The sequence below is a fragment of the Stenella coeruleoalba genome, assembly GCF_951394435.1.
Source record: "Stenella coeruleoalba genome assembly, chromosome: 1".
In the NCBI taxonomy this organism is placed as follows: Eukaryota; Metazoa; Chordata; class Mammalia; order Artiodactyla; family Delphinidae; genus Stenella; species Stenella coeruleoalba.
The window spans coordinates 114,436,151-114,454,922 of record NC_137169.1 but is presented as its reverse complement, the minus strand read 5'-3'; the positions used below and the strand labels follow the sequence as shown (position 1 = coordinate 114,454,922).

At 50.8% G+C, this 18,772-nt stretch overlaps 2 protein-coding genes across 4 annotated transcripts in view; both read right to left on the bottom strand.

Moving 5' to 3' along the window:
* Positions 1 to 1,373: 1,373 nt before the first annotated feature.
* ACKR1 (atypical chemokine receptor 1 (Duffy blood group)) lies at positions 1,374 to 3,640 on the bottom strand. 2 transcript variants are annotated; one of them, XM_079944846.1, is made up of 2 exons: positions 3,007 to 3,640; positions 1,374 to 2,403 (listed from the first exon to the last, which is right to left on the bottom strand). In XM_079944846.1, the coding sequence occupies exons 1-2, from the start codon at positions 3,025 to 3,027 to the stop codon at positions 1,420 to 1,422; spliced, it is 1,005 nt and encodes a 334-aa protein (XP_079800972.1). In that variant the 5' UTR covers positions 3,028 to 3,640; the 3' UTR covers positions 1,374 to 1,419. The 2 variants fall into 2 exon arrangements, with proteins under 2 accessions (XP_079800972.1, XP_079800973.1); XM_079944847.1 differs by having other exon boundaries at positions 1,374 to 2,391.
* A 1,380-nt stretch (positions 3,641 to 5,020) lies between these two features.
* The window catches only part of CADM3 (cell adhesion molecule 3), a 31,382-nt gene continuing 17,630 nt past the window's right edge, over positions 5,021 to 18,772 (bottom strand). Inside the window, exons 2-10 of one of the 2 annotated variants that reach the window (XM_079944803.1) lie at positions 18,195 to 18,296; positions 16,004 to 16,144; positions 15,342 to 15,494; positions 14,520 to 14,657; positions 13,979 to 14,149; positions 11,382 to 11,472; positions 10,771 to 10,940; positions 7,991 to 8,116; positions 5,021 to 7,110 (exon numbers count right to left, since the gene is read on the bottom strand). In XM_079944803.1, coding sequence (XP_079800929.1) covers positions 6,992 to 7,110; positions 7,991 to 8,116; positions 10,771 to 10,940; positions 11,382 to 11,472; positions 13,979 to 14,149; positions 14,520 to 14,657; positions 15,342 to 15,494; positions 16,004 to 16,144; positions 18,195 to 18,296 — 1,211 coding nt within the window. In that variant the 3' untranslated portion in view covers positions 5,021 to 6,991. The remainder of the gene's footprint in view (positions 7,111 to 7,990; positions 8,117 to 10,770; positions 10,941 to 11,381; positions 11,473 to 13,978; positions 14,150 to 14,519; positions 14,658 to 15,341; positions 15,495 to 16,003; positions 16,145 to 18,194; positions 18,297 to 18,772) is intronic. The other variant, XM_079944802.1, reaches the window with a different exon arrangement.

Here is an 18,772-nt window from a genome sequence, read left to right as displayed (position 1 = left end):
AACCACTGCACCACCAGGGAAGCCCTATAGCACATCTTTGAAAAACGAAAGACCATACCTAGATTCAGACAGATATAAGGTACCTCTCAAGTCTCCCCAGCTTTTTAACTGGGTTGGAGGGAGAAACTCATTTGTGTGTGTGTGGCATCTTGGGTAGACGGTGAATTTGTTGGTGCAAGTAGAAGTTGTTCCCCTTATGAAGTGGGGCTTATTCATGGTCCTTCCCATCATCACCTGAACTTGGCTGAGAAATAGCCCTCAGGATCATGACTAAGCATCCAGAGAAAGGGGGGGCGGGGGGGGCGCCCAGAGTGAAAGGGTACAGCGTGGAAAGCGGAAGGGTATGTTTGTGTAGCAAACAAAAAAAGGTTTATTTTGAGAGCTGAAAGGTGTTTGAAAGGGAAATTTGGGATCCAAATTCTTGGCATCCAAGAAGATGACCCAGCCAGATCAGGCCCTTCCCCATTAAGTATCTCAGGCTTCACAACTTCTTGGTTTGTTTAGTTCCCTCTACACATCCTTCACGGAGAAGACTAGATACAGAAACCGGAGTAAGGAAAACTCATTTGGTAAGGAGTGAATTACAAATCCTGATTCCATATCCTGAGAACAAGGAAGGAGAACAGAATGAGGTGAAGGGAGAGGCCTGAGAGAGATCGGAGCATACACAAATGCAAATCAGACACTGACGGAGAGGCAAGTATACACGTAGACATCTGTTATTACATGCATTCATCTAACGTGGATGTGGGTTCTAACAGATTGAGGACAGACAGATGCACACATGCACACACACACACAGGGATGAGGATTATGCTGAGAAATAAACCTGGGAGAGATGACTCCTGGGAAGTGGCTTTAGAATTATCTTGATTTGTTCCCTGGACTAAGCAAGGTCCCTCAGGATGCTTCTCTCCACCTTCCCGATCTCTAAGCAAAGCCAACAGGGAGACAGACGGCAGGGAGGAAGGCTGGACAGGCTGAGCCGGGAGGTGGAGTCATGCTCTGGCCTCATCTTCAGTCTTCTCTGTTTTTCTCTCTCTGGCTTCTACTCTGATTTCATTTGCTTTCTGCAACAGCTTCTCTTCTTTCTTTACTAGCTAAGCCATCTCTTCTAGTTTAGGTTTAGCTGCTCTCCTCATAGTCTGATCCCCCTGCTCTTCCCCCTTGAGATGGCGGTAACCCCACACTTCAAGAGAACATCTGTGTGCCCCGAGGATATTTGCACATCATTCATTTTCTCCCCAGGCCAGCCAGACACTGCCAGGAAAGTCTGCTGTGAAATCTCTCTCTCTCTCTCTCTCTCTCTCTCTCTCTCCATTCTCCTCCCTCTCTTCTACATCCCCAGACAAAACAAGAAACCACCAGCTTCATAAAAACAGCGTACACTTTAATTCAAGTTGACAGGTGGGAAGAGAGCTAGGATTTGCATCCAAGGATGTCCAGATGAGAAGACTGTGTTGCTGAGAGGGGCAGGGAGGGCAGAGAAGTTTGAATGGCCTGGTAGCAGACCTGGGCGAGGAGCAGGGGTGTAGCCACACAGTGCAATATGGTCAGGGCTTCTGCCAGGTCCAGCAGCACGTCCAGGGTCTGCTGGGCCAGACATGTTGACACCACCATGGCCCTGGACCTCACCAGGGAGTCCAATCCCAGAACCATGCCCTGAGGCCACCAGAAAATGAACCAGACATATAGGATATCAACCCAGGGACATGGCCCCCTGCCCAATGCCTTCTTCAGCCCCTTGGCTCCCAACAAACCCAGTGGCAACAAGACGAAGATGGCAAAACAGGCTGCAGCATGTATGTACCGCAAAATTTCCCATTCCCCGCTGAAGGTCACTGTGCAGAGTCCATGGGAAGTGTCACTGCCCAGCGTGATTGGCAGTGACAATAGGGCAGCCACTCCCCAAAGTCCCACACTGATCCGCAGCCTGAGGCCTGGGACGTGACCTCTACCCAGTTTGGGGCCCAGGCAGGCATGGCACCCTATCAGCAGAGCTTGGGCAAAGGCTGAGCCATACGAGACCAAGTGAGCTAGGTGGCACAGGGAGGCGATGAGGGCCCCACTCAGCCCCCGTGCCAGGACGGGCACCATAATGCTGAAGAGAGCACTGCCCACAGCCAACTGCACCAGGATAGACCAGTTCTGGTAGACCTGACGGGGGAACAGAGGTCTGAGAAACGCGTAGAGGACAGCTCCACTAATCAGGATGCCCAGGACGCTGGCGAGGATGAAGAAGGGCAGCGAGGAGTCGTCGAGCAGGATACAGGAGTGGCAGGGCGCAGCTGCTTCCACATCGGTGAAGTTATAGTCTGCATCATACATCTCAAGAAATTCACTCCAAATCTTGTCTTCAGCGGCCAGTTTAGTAGAGTTGTCATCAGCCACCTGGAGGACATTCTCAGAAGGGGCAATCAGAACATCTAGTTACCTCACTGAAGGGTATCCTGGGAACTGAGAGCAAGAGGTGGGGAGAGAGAGACAGTGGGGAAGTGGGGGCTGGAAGAGCCGGATGGAGTGGGGATGGCGGGAGAGGACAAGGCAGGGCGACTCAAGAGGAGCAAAGAGTCGTAGAAAAGCAAGGAAAGGGCCTCCCCTGGTGGTCCAGTGCAGGGGGTGCGGGTTCGATCCCTGGTCGGGGAGCTAAAATCCCACATGCCTCGCGGCCAAAAAACCAAAACATAAAACAGAAGCAATATTGTAACAAATTCAATAAAGAGTTTAAAAAATGGTCCGCGTCAAAAAAAATCTTTAAAAAAAAAAAGAAAAGAAAAACAAGGGAAGGGGAGTGGACAGGACTGGGAGAGCGGGGAGGGGGGAGGTCTGGATGGAACAGACAAAGATGAATGAGGAGGACCTAGGACACTGAGGTAAAAAGGGGAGAAGGAAAACGAGGGAAGGGACAAGAGATGAGAGAAGGATAGAGGTATACAGACCCGAGGGGCAGACAGAAGGAGTGGGGGGGCAGAGAGGGAGGGACTGTGGGCTCAGACCCACACTCACCGGGTGCAGACAGTTCCCCATGACACTGCTGGGCTCAGGGCAGGCAGAGAGATGGGCTGGGATAGTTCTGTCAGTGGCTGTGGTTCCCAGATAAGTGCCAGGGACTAATGAAGGCCATCGGCTCTGGGCAGGGCTATGGGGCGGGCAGTGCAGGATGGGGATGCATTCAGGAAGCCTTTACCCCACGCCCACTGCCTTCCTGAACCTCAGGACCACTTGAGGCCCTGGCCCAGGGCTTCCTGTTTTGAGGGTGGATTCCGTTGGTGGGGACCTGCGCTCAGGAAAGGAAAAAGGTGGGGACCAGAAGGTGGGTATTTTCCCGAAGATGGAAAGGGAGACTTACTGAAGGTGGAGAAGCCAGGGGGTTCCCAGCATAAAGGGATTCTTCAAGCACAAGGAAGGAAGAGGGGGCCAGAGGTGAAGTGTGAGACAGAGATAAGAGATGTGCTGGGAAGTTGGAGGGAAAGGGCAGCTGATGGCTCTCACTGCTTCTCTGTCCCCTTGAACTTGATCCAAGGAAAGATAGTTCAAAAGGGACGTGTTTGTGGGAGGGGGTGTTAGTGGTGCTTGTGGCTGGATCCACGTGATGCTGGCAGCCTGAGCTACATGTGTGCGAGCAGGGGCTCTTTGTGTATCCATCTGGGTGTAGGAATGTACTTACTTATCTGTTCTCGTCTGTGTGTGTGGCTGTGTACCCTGTGTATCATATCTTAGTGCTAGGTTTTAGGCAGGTGTCTTGGTGTGTGTACTGCTATCTCCAGGTCTGGGTGTTTCAGTGTGCGAGGAGGGAGGGCTTGGGGGCAGCTGTCAAGGTTGCATAATGAAGCTACTTCAGGGAGCGACTGGGCACTTGCCCAGCCACCTATGGGCACAGCGAATGCATCTTCCATAGCGAGCAGAACACATGACGTGACAAGTTAAAGCAGGCTCTGGGGGACAATGGGACAGCATATTTTAATATGGGACTGTTGCCTATGGGGTAATCTCTATTCATATTTCTGTTGGGGGACATAAAAGCTCTGGAAATGCTACACTGGCCTGGCATCTTAGCAAGATGTAACGTTTCTTGTGGCGGGGGAGAGCTATTTCTCTCCAGTTGGCACAGGGAGAAAAGGCGTGCACCCTGCAGGAGGATGCCCCTAAACCGACACCTCTGCTCCTTGGTACCCCCTCTCCCCATCATCCCACTGCTTTCACGTGATCTCTGCTCTTTTGTTCCCTCCACCCCTACCATGCATTTTATTTCCTCACTTGGGGACACTTAGCCTGGACATTGGGAGGGGTGAGTCATGGAGTGTCCGAGCTGGAACGATGAGATAAACAGGGTTGGTTAGGCGACACTGTTTCATTTGTCCAAGAAAGCGCGGGATGTGGTAGTCAGTTCTGACCAGTGGTCTTTCCCACTCACACAGCGCCGCCTGGAGGTGGAAGCAAAGGTGCAGAGGGATGGCCATCTTGCTAAGACGGTCCCCTTTCTCCCAGGACTCTAGCTTCAGTTTCAGGTTCAACATGAGGTGGGCTAGAAAGGGAGTTTGGGGGGTCTGCTGAAGTAGTCCCGGAATGGTGTTGGGGAGGTCTTCTTCTCCAGCACAGCCTGGCACAGGACATGGGGAGCAGTCAGGTGCTGTGGAGTGAAAGGACCTGGCCAAAGGGGATGAACACACTTCTCTCCCTTGGAGAGTTATATCCATTCCATACAAGATGCCCTGGGGCGAGCAGCACGGCAAGGCACACGCCACCCCTGGAGGCGCCACGTGCGGGGGGACCAGCAGAACAGCCCTTACACACACGCATCCCAACAGGAGCAAGGGCGGCAAGAAGGAGGCAGCCGAAGGACACGGATAATCCAGATATATTGAGGGTGGCCCCTCTGAGATTAGCACAGGAGAGTTAGAAAGATTATAAAGATACACGATGCCCTCCCTGCTCCCTGCCCCGCCCCCCCCCCCACCGACAGACACACACACACACAGCACAACGGCCCCTCCCCCTCCCCCCGTACAAATATGGCTTCTGTGTAATATGGACAGAGTGGTTCAGCTCGAAGAGGAAAAGTCATTTTCCCAAAAGCGAGTGCTGGGAGGCAGGGAGCCCACAGGCCTGGGGCCCTAGGCTGCCTTGCTGCTGTAAGAGGAGGGGACCCCGGGCTCTAACCAGCGGCTGGAAGATTCACAACGGTATTACCTGAACGGAAAGGGGTGGCAGATCTGCTGGCTGCAGCTGCCCCCACTTCGCACGCCCCTGGGTTGTCAGGGCAGGAGGACATGCTGGAGGAGGGGCAGAGCAGTGCCCAGGGGCACCCTGGGTCTGAGGCAGGGCGGCCGGCTGGCGGGGAGGGCGAGCAGTCTCGTCTCCACGGCAACCGGCTCGGCCACAAGTAAGACAGAAAATCAAAAGCAGGGGTGGAGATGGGAAGGAGACAGGCAGCATCACTCCCAGCCCTCAACGCGCCGGGTACAGACTATGGGAACAAGAAGTGACAGTGGTCATTCCAGGGTCAGCGCCAGGGAGAGGCCTGGGGGATGCATAGCAAAGGCTGTGGCACTGACTCCTTGGCTGTGAGAGGGGAAATGGAGGCGGGGGTTGAATGCCCTGTGATTTAGGGAGAGATGAGGTGGACGACTGAGCAAAAACACACGCTGGGACTGTTTTCTCCATGACAGATGGGCGCTGGGGATGGCATGGAAAATACCAGGATGGAGCAGCGTCCCAGGTGAGGTACACAGCCTGCCTAGGGACCGTCAGCTCCCAAAGCCCTCCTTTACAGGAGCCGTCCTCCCACAGCCCGCCCACATGCCCAGGAGCCCCTCTGCCTCTCACTCACACACATATGTGCACAGACACACACAGACACGCACTCACATTATTCCCTTCGTTTGGGCAGGAAACAGCTCAGTGCAGAGAAGCTCCTTTTAGTATTTTTGTTGTTATGTCTGCCTGGCTGCTGAGGGAGGGAGGGAGGACTAGGGACAGCTTCGGGAACAGGAAGGGCCACAGGGCAGCACAAGACGGGGAGGAGTTGCTGAGCAAGGCCATAAGATGAGTGGTTGCCGTGCAACAGGCCAGGGGCTCGGGTGAGAGTGAAGGGCCCCTCGGCGGGGAAGCGGATGCAGTTTAGGGCCCAGAGCAGTGCCTCTCCCACAGCTGCTGGAGCAAGGAGGGGCAGCCTTGCTCTGCTATTCCCCCCCCCCCTCCCCCCGACAAGGGCGGTTCCTGGGAAAAGGGCCTGGCTTCGTTCATTGTGGGGAGCCATCTCCGCCATCCTTCCTCTCCAAATCTGCCCCTCCTGCAAGGACCTGTGTCCTCCCCCATGGGGAAGCCCTGCCCCCCCCCCCCCGCACGTGTGGCTGCATGCCACCTGCAGGTCACATCCCCTCGGGGACCGCCGTTCACTCCTTTCCTGTTGGGGTGGAGAAGTGGTGTCAGGTGGTACCTGCTCCTGTGTCCAGAGCTCGAGGTGTGCGACTAACAGAGGAAAAGCCACCTCCAGCTCCTGGTCACAACCTCCCCGTCCCTGGAGAAGTCCGGGAAGAGCCCCTGCTGCAGAAGATGGAGGGCTGGTGAGAGCCCCCCACCAAACTGACCCCGCTTCTTTCCTGCCCTTACCCTTTCCTCATTCTCCTCCTAACACTCTGGGTTCTTTTTTATTTTGTTTTTGTTTTTTTTGTTGTTGTTTGCTTTCCTCACCCCAGGACCCCCTGCCCCTCCAGCCTGGAGACGGATTTGATTTGGGATTGTTACAAAAATAATAATAACCCAAACGCAGAGAAGCCACGGAAAGGGCTGAGGGCAACCCTCCCTCCCCCCGCCCTCCTCCCTCCCCATTCCAAACCGAGTACAAAACCGCACCCAAAGCAGACATTCTGTACAGGGGGGTGGGGGGGGGCTGGGGAGCAAGCGGGAGGGGCGGCCCTGGGGTCGCTCTGTACAAGTCCAGGTTGGTGATGACCCCAGCAGTCCCCACGGGGTCCCTGGGGGGCTGCCCCTAGATGAAATATTCCTTCTTGTCGTCCCCGCCCGACTGCCCGCCTTCTGCGTTGATGATGGCTGTGTCTGCATCTGGGGCATCGTCAGAGCCTTTCGCCTCGTGTGTCAGGTAGGTTCCTGGGGAGAGAGAGAGATGCTCCTTCTTTTAGGAGCAGCTTCCAAACCTCTGAAGCCCCTCTGTCCACTTTCCCACCACCCACCCACACCTTGCTTCTGTAATTTTTCTCCTGCCTAGAGCTTTATTCTTCCTCCCCACCCGCCCTAATTTGCATCTTGCTGCCAACATCCGTCACCTGACCACACCCCCAAGAATTAACGAATCCTGCCTTTAACTAGAGTCTGATCTATAATACAGGCCAAAAAAAAAATGGTGTGTGTATGTGTATATGTGTGTGTATATGTAAGGTGCGTGTGCATGTAAGGTGGTGATAGGGAAACTGCTAGGTCAGCTCCATGACAACGAACCTAAGATCTGGCTAGCATTTGCCCAGTCCACGTAAGTCCAGCTGCTGGCTAGAAGGAATAACAGAGGGGGAGGTCTGAGAGGAAGGCATGTGAGAAGAGGGGAGGGAGAGATGGCAGGGATACAGGAGAGGAGAGAAAAGTAAAGGGGTGGTGTGAGGACAAAGCACAGGGAGACCAAAGGACAAAAAAACATGAGGCTGAACAGAAAGGAGGAAAGTGCAGGAAGGAATGGGAAGAAGAGGCAGAGTTTCGGCAGTTCTCTGTCTTATGGCAGGAGACCCTGGAGGCAGAGAGGCACAGGAGCAGCAGCTGACTGAGTGGGAAGGTTTGATTTTACTTGGATGGCCACCAAGGGATCAGGCTCTACTGTGGGGTTGGAGGTGCTCAGTTATCACAGGGTTGGCTGTGTTCTTTCTTCCTCAAACTCTCCAAGGGGCTGACTGAGTCTCCAAAGGCCCTTCCTGCAGCCTTCCCTTCACTGATCTCCCTACCCACTCCCAATCCCTCCTGATGCTTCCCTCATGCCTCTGACCTTTGTGCCGGATCAAGTAGTGGCCAAGGAAGATAAGCAGGACGAGCAGCAGGAAGACGATGAAAGCTACGATCCCACCAATGATGGCGTGGTAGGTGCTGGAGGATGAGGGCACCGGACTGGGATCTGGAGGGAGGTGGGATGCACACAGTCAGATGTGGGAAGAACTTTTATCTCACAGCATTTCTGACCTGGCCATGGGTCATCTTACACAGCAGACAACATGGACTAACATCAGGAGAATGGAGTGGCATCTTCCAGCAAAAAGGGATATGTCTTCTTTTGTACCTAGTTTCTTACAGACTATCTGGAACATAGTAATTGCTTTAAAAGAATGCAATCATGAATAAATAGATACATCTGCTCACACTCAACCTCTTAAGTTGAGTTCTTGAACCTGAAGCTTGACCTTGGTCAAAGATCATCACTTTAATGTCTAAATCATCTCTTGTTCTGTGTGTGTGTGTGTGTGTGTGTGTGTGTGTGTGTGTGTGTGGTGTGTCTGTGTGTGTGGTGTGTCTGTGTGTGTGGTGTGTCTCTCTCTTTCTTTCAATTTCTGGGTTAGCAGAGTATTTCTTCCCTATCACCCATGCCCTCATACTCTCCCGTCTGATTTATATTCTGAGCTGGCCTTTCTAGGGGGGCTTCTCACCATATTCACCCATTGTCCTGATATCAGATAGGGAAGGAGAAGTGAAAAACTGATGGAGCCAGGAATAGGCACTTTGAGAGCACCTTACAAAAGACGATGGGCTGTGACTCCCTGTATAAAGAACAGTGTTCCTTCTTGGCAGGGGAACTTAGAGTTCCAGCAAGATGCAATCCTCCAGCAGGTCTCATCAGAGAGGTCTGGGACTCCATCTTCACTTCCCCACCAACCAGAGGTTTGTGGGAAGGACAAAGACTGAACTGCTTCCTCCCATGATGGCAAGGTCTCGGCCACTGGATATAGAGAACCTGTCCTCCATAGCAGCATCGATAGAGGATAGATTCCCAAGCACAGGCTTGGCCAGGCATGTGAAGGAGAGCCGCAGCCTTAGTCAGGGTTCCGCAGATCTCAGGAGACAGTGCACGGGCCCAGGGCACAGTTCTGATGTGTCCCAAATTACATGAGCTCTCGTTGCGGCTCTCCCACCCCTGGGAGAGCTACTGTTGTTTCATAGACTCAGCTTGAGCCTTGATGCCTCATTGACTCCTCATACATTTTGTCTCTCCTACCTTCTGTCTCCTCAGCCTTGACTGGACCAGCTTTTTAGTTCCTTGCCTGTCTCTGCCTTATTTGGAAAAAAAAAAACTTATGCTCTGGTTTTTATGCTCTGCTTGGGAGGGAGGGAGAAGAGGGTCCGCGGGGCTCTATGATAGGAGGGGTGGGTGTGATGTTGTAATCTGGAGGGAGCACAGTGAGGTTATCCACTGTTCTTCCTTTTCTCTCCCCTCTCCCCCAGTCCCTGGGAGAATGTGAGACACAATCCACATTAAAAATCAGTCCTGGATAATTATCCCAGAGGCTATGGGAATGTAAATTCCCTAGAAGAGCATAGGTCTGCACGACCAAAATGAACTCTGGGGTCATCAATTACATGTCACTGTCTCTAGGTAGAGCTCCATTTAATTTCACTCCAGGTAGTTGGGAGTCAACTCGGTTTAGGATGATTTCTGGAAGGAGATGCAGTAACTCATTCTACCACCAGGCGTCAGCACTGGCAGAAGATGCAGTCAAACAGGACGGCGCTTTCTAGCACAGGGTGGCGGGGGATCAGCAAGAAACCAACCACAAGGGCACAGGAATTTTCTCTCACTGCCAATCATCGTCAGAGATCTGGGGGCAGACACAGAACCTCAGTGCATTGTCCTCGCTCCTGGCACCCTACAATAGCTTTGTTTGTTGTGCTGAGGCAGCTCCCACATGCTGAGGTCTGCTCCTGGAGTTGGAATCTCCCCATCTAGACACTTTGGTCCCAAGATCTCCGATCTCTTATTCCTGGGAGGCCTGGCTGCTATCCCTACACTGCTTTAATGGGCATTTCACATAAGGGAGTCTCTGATGTTCCCCTGACGATGCATTTCCCCTGTTCTGAGGAAAGGCTTATGAAGGCTTTCTGGCAGGACCCCACTGCTGTTGGGGTCTTCAAAAAACCTCCTGCCAACTCTGCATAAAGAGGCCTCTGTCCTAGCCTATCACTTCTCCTGAAGCTGGATTGTGTGGTCACACCTTTGGGAAGAACTTCAGAGAAGGAGCATCATCTAGTCTCTCTAGAAAATATGGCATCTGAGAAAAGATTCTGACTGTCTCTCAGCACAGTATGAACTTAGCTCTATTTTCCACCTGAATTCTGTATAAGGGGTCCAAGGTCTGCAGAAAAGGAGATGACAGCAGCAGCATGTATCCTGTACTAGTCACAGGAGAAGCAACTCTGAGGACAGCCTGTTGCAAAGGGAGACGCATCTACACTCACACTTGAGCAGCTCGGGGGCCTCTACACACAGAATTCTTATTCTTGTTGCCAGGTGAGTGCAGGGGCTGGAGGATGGTGTTGCCTGGGTCACCACTGCTAAACAAAGGCAGATGAAAGTCCACCATTCCACTGGTTTTTCCTTATTCCACATTCTAGAATGGACCTGGAGCCTAAGTCCTCGGGCCCTCTGGTGGTGGGCTGTTGCCCTACTAGCCCACTCCCAACTATGGTCTGGGGATGCTATCGGGAGATGGAAAGACCGGGGCACCAGATGTTAGAGGGGAGGAGAAGGAGTTTGCTGGAGGAGAGCTGCGGAGGGCTCACCGTTCACATTGAGGGTGTAGTAAGCCTTGTAGCTGCCCATGTTGCTGGTGGCTGTGCAGCCATAGGTGCCGCTGTCACTCTTGTTGAGGAAGGGGAAGATCAGGGCGCTCTCCTGGGTCATCTTTAGCGGTGGCACACTGCCCTCCTTCTCCCATAGGTACTGCTGGGGGCTGTTGAGGCAGAGAAATCGAAGGGTTCAGAAAAGAGTAGGGCAGGGAGCTAAAGAAGGACAAAACAAAACAAAACAAAACTGGGAGCAAGGAAGTCAAGGACAGTTTGATGAAGGCTTGAGCAGTTATAGGGGCCAGAGACACTGAGCTGCTCAGAGGCAGGAGGAGAGGGACTCCTTGGGGTTCAGTCTGGGGACGAGGAAGATTGCCTAGCTCATATCTAACTGTGACTTGGTTCCTTACAGGAACCTCAGAGGCTCAGCCAGGGGGCGGCCCCTCCCCACTTCTGCTGCTTTGCAGGAGAAGCAGTCAGAGTTTGGGTGTTGTTAGACAGTGTCAGGGAAAACGAGAGGCTCAGACAGTACGAAGGAGATGGGAAGACTTCAGGCAAAGTCTCCGTCTGTAGAGGTGCATTACAATCCAGGAAGTGGATCTCCTTACGCGGGGTTGCCACGCCCCTCGCAGTGGAGCAACAGCTTCTGGCCCTCGCGGGGATGCGGAGGGTCTGGCCTAATCTTCGCTGTTGGTGTGTCTGTGGAGAAGGAAATGGGGTCAACGTGAAACTCAAGGTCACCTCGATCTCAGAATCATCCAGGTATGCATTTCAGCCGCCACCCCTAAAGGCCTAGGAGCCCAAGAGGCTGTGAACAAAGACCACCCCCCAACCTCTGTGAGCAAAGACCACTCTTGCTGTTGGATGTGTGAGGGAGTCACATGGCAACCTTGCAGAGGTAGGATTATGGAAGGTCTGTCCTTGCTGGGGACCCAAGGGGTGTCTTAACAGAGAGCTGAGAAGAGAGATCACTGGATCATCTGTGCCTAGCACATAAATGGAACTTAATACATATTTCTGAGGGAACAAATAAACTTGAATTTGATCACTGATTGAGTTCACAACCTCTCCATCCTCTCTGCAAGGGAGCTTAAATGGGAGGCAATGCTTTAATGCAGAACATCATTTTTAGTAGCTGGTCCAAAAATGAAGTGAGAGCTTTGAAACAGCAAGAGATGGAGGTCATATTTTGGCTGCAAAAAAGGCCCTGACACAATATAGATGGGTTCTGGGAAGGAATGATGGCATCTGCCACCGATGCCGAAGGGCTGCTTAGGAGGCTGGGTCCAGATGGCCGCACAGAACAATACAACCAGATGCCGGTTTAGAACAACAGATAAAGAGGCCGAGCTTCCCCTAAGGAAAGAGCCAACCTGAACATCCGGTTAATGAACATGTTTCAGTCCAATCAAACGGGACGAAGAGAATCAGGCCAGGTGAGAGAACGGGTGTTCCAAGGCCTCACAGCCAGAGAAGCCTCTAGTGCAGCACCTGTAGTATAGCATTTGTTGACTGACTGCTGATCACAGTTGGGCCAAAATGATCCCTGGAGAGTAACTGCCAGATGGTCCAGTACCTAATGAAGGAGTCTTTGGGGCTCAGACAGGGGAGGGCCTTCTTTAGCCCTGGCCAGGGACCAGGCCCTGGACAAGGAGACCAAGGCCAGGGGCTTTACATTCAGAACTAGTTATCAGAGAAACACCTTATAGCAATACAGAACTTTGAAGTTTACAAAGTTCTTTCATTATATAGTGTTTCTTTTACCCTCATGAAAATTCACTGAAGTAAGAAGGGACCGCTACGAGATTGAATGCTTTGGTGAAAGTGACAAAGCTAGTAAGCAGTGGCTCACTGTGGCTAGAATCCAGGTTGTCTGTTTCCAGATTGAGAGTCTGCTAAACGGACAGTGACACCACCCCAAACCTACCTCATGGTCAAGTTTCAGCAATGGGTCTAGCAATTGATTTAAAGAGCATTGAAGTCAGGCCTGGATTTTCCATAAGGAAGAGATGAAAGGTTTGAGTCATTTTAGAAAAACACCCAGCCTTTAGATAAGTTAGGACAAGAAGTACATTCTTTTATAACTCATTATCTTCTCCCTTTCTACTTTATTTTTTTCCCCTTGACTTTTTTTTTTTTTTTTTTTTTTTTTTTTTTTGCGGTACGCGGGCCTCTCACTGTTGTGGCCTCTCCCGTTGCAGAGCACAGGCTCCAGACGCGCAGGCTCAGCGGCCATGGCTCATGGGCCCAGCCGCTCCGCGGCATGTGGGATCTTCCCGGACTGGGGCACGAACCCGTGTCCCCTGCATCGGCAGGCTGACTCTCAACCACTGCGCCACCAGGGAAGCCCTCCCCTTGACTTTTCTACTCAGAAAAGTTCTTTTTGAAAATTTGTCAATTTCCTCAGGTGAGTGGGTCGTTTCCCACTCATATTCAAGGCAGATTCCATAGAGGGATGAGGATCCTTGGAAAGGTTGGGAGTAGTGATTTTGACAGTGGCCATTTCAGGTCAGAATCTCAAGAAAAATCATAGACCTGGGGCACACTAGTGGGGGGTACTGTAGGGAGAAATCTGGGAATAATGATGCCAGACAGAGAGAGCATGTTTTCCTGCCACCTCTTTTCTTGAACTCATAGTATGTTAGACCAAGAAGAAGCCTTTGTGATTCCATGTCCATCTTCTCATTTAGCAAATAAAGAACCAAGCTCAGTGGGGTAATTTCCTTAACATCACTCAGCTAGTAAGCGGTGAAGGGCAGACTAGAATCTGTCTTCTAATTCTCGATTTGCTACAGTTACTGCTACAATTTACAATCTAGGTGCATAACACTGGCCTAGCCCAGGAGATGGTAAATTTACCTATCGGGCCAAATCCTGCCAGCTACATTCTGTAAATAAAGACTTATTGGAACACAGCTACGTTCATTTGTTTACATGTGATCTATGGCTACATTCCTGCAGCAACTGCAGAGTTAAGTAGTTGAGACAGAGACCACATGGCCCTCAAAACCTAAAATGTTGACTATTGGGCCATTCATAGAAAAAGTTTGCTGACCCTTGGCCTCACCCCGGCAATTCTTGTCTTATTTTTTTTCACCTATTTACTTATCTGTGCCTGGTCCTTCATATGCAGTAACCCGCACGTTTCTCTTCCCCACTCCCCATCTCACACCAGATCCTCTTCACTCACAAGCCCATGACATACATAAAACTTCGATGCGTTGAGCAGTGGATCTGTCAGCTCCCTTGAGAGATTCGTGGTTCACAGAGCATACAATGTCTGCCCCATCGTCCTCCCGGGTGACCTGGAAGGTGACTGAGCTGCTCACGGTGAAGGTTTTGCCATTGGGATCTTCCTGTATTCGGGTTGGTTCCCCTAGAGAGCAGAAACAGACACACACTCGCACACACACATAGACACAGAGTGAGCCCTAACATGCAGAGATTGTGTGGGCCCCACTGTAGACATACAGATGGTGCGTCTCAACTTAGGCAGACTTAGGAAGTTGTGAAATGGATATGTACACACAAGGAGGATGGAGTCCCTGACGAGCGCGCGCACACACACACACACACACACACACACACGACTGTACACAGAATATCTGTCATCCCCCTTTCTTCTTCCACACCATGCCTTATGTGCACATACACAGGCATATAGACATGTGCCCCTCACTCCCTCTCTTCTCCCCGCTGTCCCAGCACCACTTCCTTCTGTCACCCCCAAAGCAGGAGGAACTTACCATGAAGCTCTTGGTCACCCTTCCTCCAGGTGAGCTGGGCTGCAGGTTTGCTCCCAGAAGACTGACAGTTTAGGGTAGTTGTATCCTTTTCCCGTAACGATGACTTGTAGCCAGTGATTATGGGCTTCTGTGGGATTCCTGCCATGGATAGGGGATGGCCAGGATAGGAAAGAGAAGCACCCTGAGGTCACACCTCATCTCTCCCTGCCGAGGTAGACTCTCTGAGGGTTAGGATATCTGAGTTCTAGTTTGGTTTATGCTGGGTAGAAGGCTAGAGAAATTATCTTTCTCTTTGATAAGAGAAAGACCACCCCAGGGGGAGGAGATATGGTGGTGGGAGATTTACCATACCTGAGATGATACATGACCCAACAACCCAAAAGCACAGCTGGGTGGCCACAGATATATGTGAGGCTCAGGGGAGCAAAGAAGGAAATTAAAATGTAGGATCAAGATGAGAGCATGCAAACCACGGGGGTACTCATCTTGGAAATTATAATCATACACTGCACATACTTCTCGTGTTTCCCTTACACAATCTTGGGAGGTAAGTGGAACAGACACCATCATCCTTTTGTTACAGGTTAGGAAAGTCAGGCTCAAGGAGAGTAAGAGATTTGTCCCAGAGCAAACAGTAAGTAAAGGAGAAAAGATTAGACCCCAGCACTCTTTGCATTTCATTCCATTGCAACAGAAACGCACGCTGAACTTTCCCCAAATGCTTGGAGACTTGCTTGGCTCTAGGCTGCTTCAGGGGCCCATGCAGGGAGATTTGTTTGCAAGGAATCACGCTGTGGAGACACTGGGGTTTGGGAGCCTCACCGAGCACGGTGACGAGGGACTTGGCAGTTCTCACGGGCATAGTGAAGATGGAGCAAGTGTATTCACCCTCGTCGGCCAGGGCCACGTTGCTGATGCTGATGCTGAGCTCATGGGGCGTCGATCTAACCAGCTGAATCCGATTATCTCGAAGGGCTGGGGGAAATTGGGAAAATTGGAAGCAAGGCTTTAACTGGTGACTTTCATCTTTATCTTCCAATCCCGGGCCAGCTTTTTTTTCAAGAGAGGGTCTAGTGTGGTTTTGGGGCAGGGGGAAAAAAAAAAAAAACTGCTCCTGAGTTTGATTAGTCTTTAGTTTATTCAGTTACTTTCCTGGGCCACTGGGCTCAGTAGCCTCAGAGATACTCAGAAAAGTAGGTTGGATTTGTGGGCCACATTGGGGCAACACTGACATCAGCTGTCTCTTAGGGCTCCTTTGGGGTGAGTCACTCCAGGACCCTATAAAACCATGCATGGCCTAGGTCAGAGCCGTAATTATGAAGTTTCCCTGGAACCAGCTGAGGAGCCCATGACCTGTTGCTTCCCCAAATAGCATCCCTTCACGTTTCTCAGCCTCTGGACTACAGGGACATTTCCTCTCAGCTCTGCAGCCCCCTTCCCTAGCCCACGTTTCCTATGGAGGCAGATAACTCGTGGGACACTACCTCTCTTCTCCCCAAAGTAGAGAGTCTGCTGGGCAGGGTTAGACCATTGCAGGGATGAATCCTCATGATCTTTGACTTGGCACTTGAGCACCACGGTGCCACCAGCCACCACTGTCTCATCAGATGTCCAGGGCTGACTGTCTGCAGGAGTAGAATTGGGTTAGTTTCCTAAGGCAGCACTAGCCCCTCCACCCATTTCTGGGCCACAGTCCACCTCGTCTAATTCAGACCATCCAAGGCCCATGTCTCTGTATTCTCTTAACACATCATGGGGGAAGGAACAGAGGTGGGGTGAGGCAGGGGAAGACAGACCTTACTTCCTCTTGCTTTGAGTGCACAGAAAAAGAGTCCCTTGTTGACTATTTGCTGAGTGAACTGACAGGGCCACAAACATTTAGAGGGATAAAGGCACCCCAAATCTACACATACCACTCCCCATGTATCTTTTCTGAGAAGAGTTCTACCATTCACCTTTGAAAACACACATACGAGTCTGTCATTCTGTTTTACCTTCTTGCCACCACCTGCATATAAGGGCAAGAACAGAAGAGGTTGTAATAATGTCCAAACTAAAGGCGAAGAAAAGGCCAACCCCCAAGAATGTGGGTTGCACATTCGTTTACACAAGAGGTAGCTGATAAAACTGCAAAATAAACAAAAAAGACTTTTAAAAAAACCTAAAACGTTTTGACACAGACTTTTCAAGTCCTCCAACAATAACTTGCCTTCAATCATCAGCTCCCTTAACATAGTCCTTTCAGTATCAGTACTACCCGCCTCCCAAATCAACACACAAACCCAAATCACTATCCTGACGTTACTTTAAAGAATAATGGGTTAAAGTTTTCCCTTCGATGTGATAGAAATATGGTTTCTAATCCCTCTCTACTTAGTCAAGTTAAACAAAAGAAGGACTAGTAAGATAGCGTGAGGATGACTCATTTGAATCCTAAACGTGCCTTCTAATCAGGCCTAGCTGTGAGCCCCTCAGTCTGTGTGACACTTGCTTCCTCCACCCAATGTTGTCCCATGTTCCCCAAAGCATGGATTCTGATTCCTAACATTGATTCCCTCATCTTCAGGTCTGACTTCCTGTGACCCGATGGCACTGACCCCTGCAGAGCTAAAATAACACATTCTAGCTCTGATTCCTGAAACATCCACACAATTTCTTCTACGGTACTAAATTACTTAACCAGCATTGTCGCCTCTGAATCAGAAACCAAGAAACGTACTTCCGACACTCCCTGATGGAGCAATTTAAAACAATCCCCATGCTCCCTATGGAACCAACCTTACCCCTGCCCTCTCTGCTTATTCCTGTCTTTCCTGGTCACCAGAGCTCCATTTCCAAGGAATATTCAATGAGCGTTGCTAGCAGAGAAGGGGCCCTGAAGAGTGAAGGTGGTACCTGCCAGAGCTGACACCAAACACCAATGCTTCTGAGTGGCTGTCTCCAAATTGGAGCCCAAAGCCTTGCTGCTAGTTTTAGTGTTTAGAATCCTAAAAATTAGAACTGACAGGGACCTTAGGGATCATGGAATCCAATTCCCTCATTTTACAGATGTAGACAATGAGGCAATGGAGGCGAAGTGATTGCTTAAGATCATTCTACCCATCAGTGACCCTAGTTAGGACTAGAATCCTGACTCTCATGGCAGTGCTCTTTTCACTGGAATGCGCCTCAGGTAATCATCTAACTGGAGAATCAAAACCACGACTTCAATGTTAGCAAGCCAGAGACCGAGCCGGCCGAATACAGGTGGAAGTGATATCTTCCTTAAATATCTCAACGAAAGGTTTGGGAAACCTATCATTTACTGCTAGCCATATGCCGATTTTTGACTGGTAATCCCATTTTCCCTGGTTCCTTTTGAAGAATTCTATCTTGATTGTGTCTTTCCAGAACCTCTTTATTCTGAGTAATACACTCCTCCTGGCATCATTTTATTTTTGGAAAAAGGTGTAAGGGATACAGAGGTCCCTGTACCGGAGTGAAGGAAGGAGGAGTAGGTGCCAAAGGAGTTGGTGGTGTAGAACTAAGTACTAAAATGTCAAATGGAGATGGGGAAGAGTTGTGTGGTAATGAGTGGAGTTGAGAACACAGGGTGGAAGCAACATGAGTGGGGGATGATGTGAGGATGGCGGAGAGAACTGCGGGACATTGAGATGAGGGGGCCTGGATTCTCACCTTGACTGGCCAGCATGTCAGGGCTGCTCCAGACTGTGGAGCTCATGGCCTCTTCGAGTGGAGCCAGAGTCCCCAGCTCCAAATTCTGCTCTTGCCAGTAGCCTGGGGAGAGAGTCTCCATGAAGGATGAGCCCTACATGTAAGCTGCTACCGTTTGGGATCTGTACTTTCATTGTTGAGGATGGGGGAGAGGACTGGCCCCTGTGAAAAGCAGGTTCACCAGGGTACCTAAGAGAAGGTGGCTTTCTCACAAAAGGGGGAGATTAACTCAAGTCCTGAAAAAGGAAGTGAAGTCTTCCTCCGAAGGGGTGAATTAAAGGAGGATGCTAAGCTTTGGCAGTCAATCACATAATGTTACAGCCAACAGAGATCTTAGAGGTCATCTGGTCCAGTTCTCCCAGTGCACAGGTGAGGACACTGATGCCCACTAGGGTTAAAAGTGACTTGGCGAAGGTCATACAGAAACAGGAAAGATAACCCAAGACTTTTCATTCCTGATCCGGGATTCTTTCTGCTACTCCAAATTATCTACTAAAATAATGACAGGTTTAATAATTAAAAAGTACGTTCCCATTTAA

Coding starts and splice junctions, on each gene's coding strand:
- ACKR1 (XM_079944846.1), bottom strand. CDS start 3,027: ATGGGGAACTGTCTGCACCCG. Junction 2,404..3,006: donor TGGGGAACTGTCTGCACCCG/GTGAGTGTGGGT, acceptor GCCCCTTCTGAG/AATGTCCTCCAGGTGGCTGA.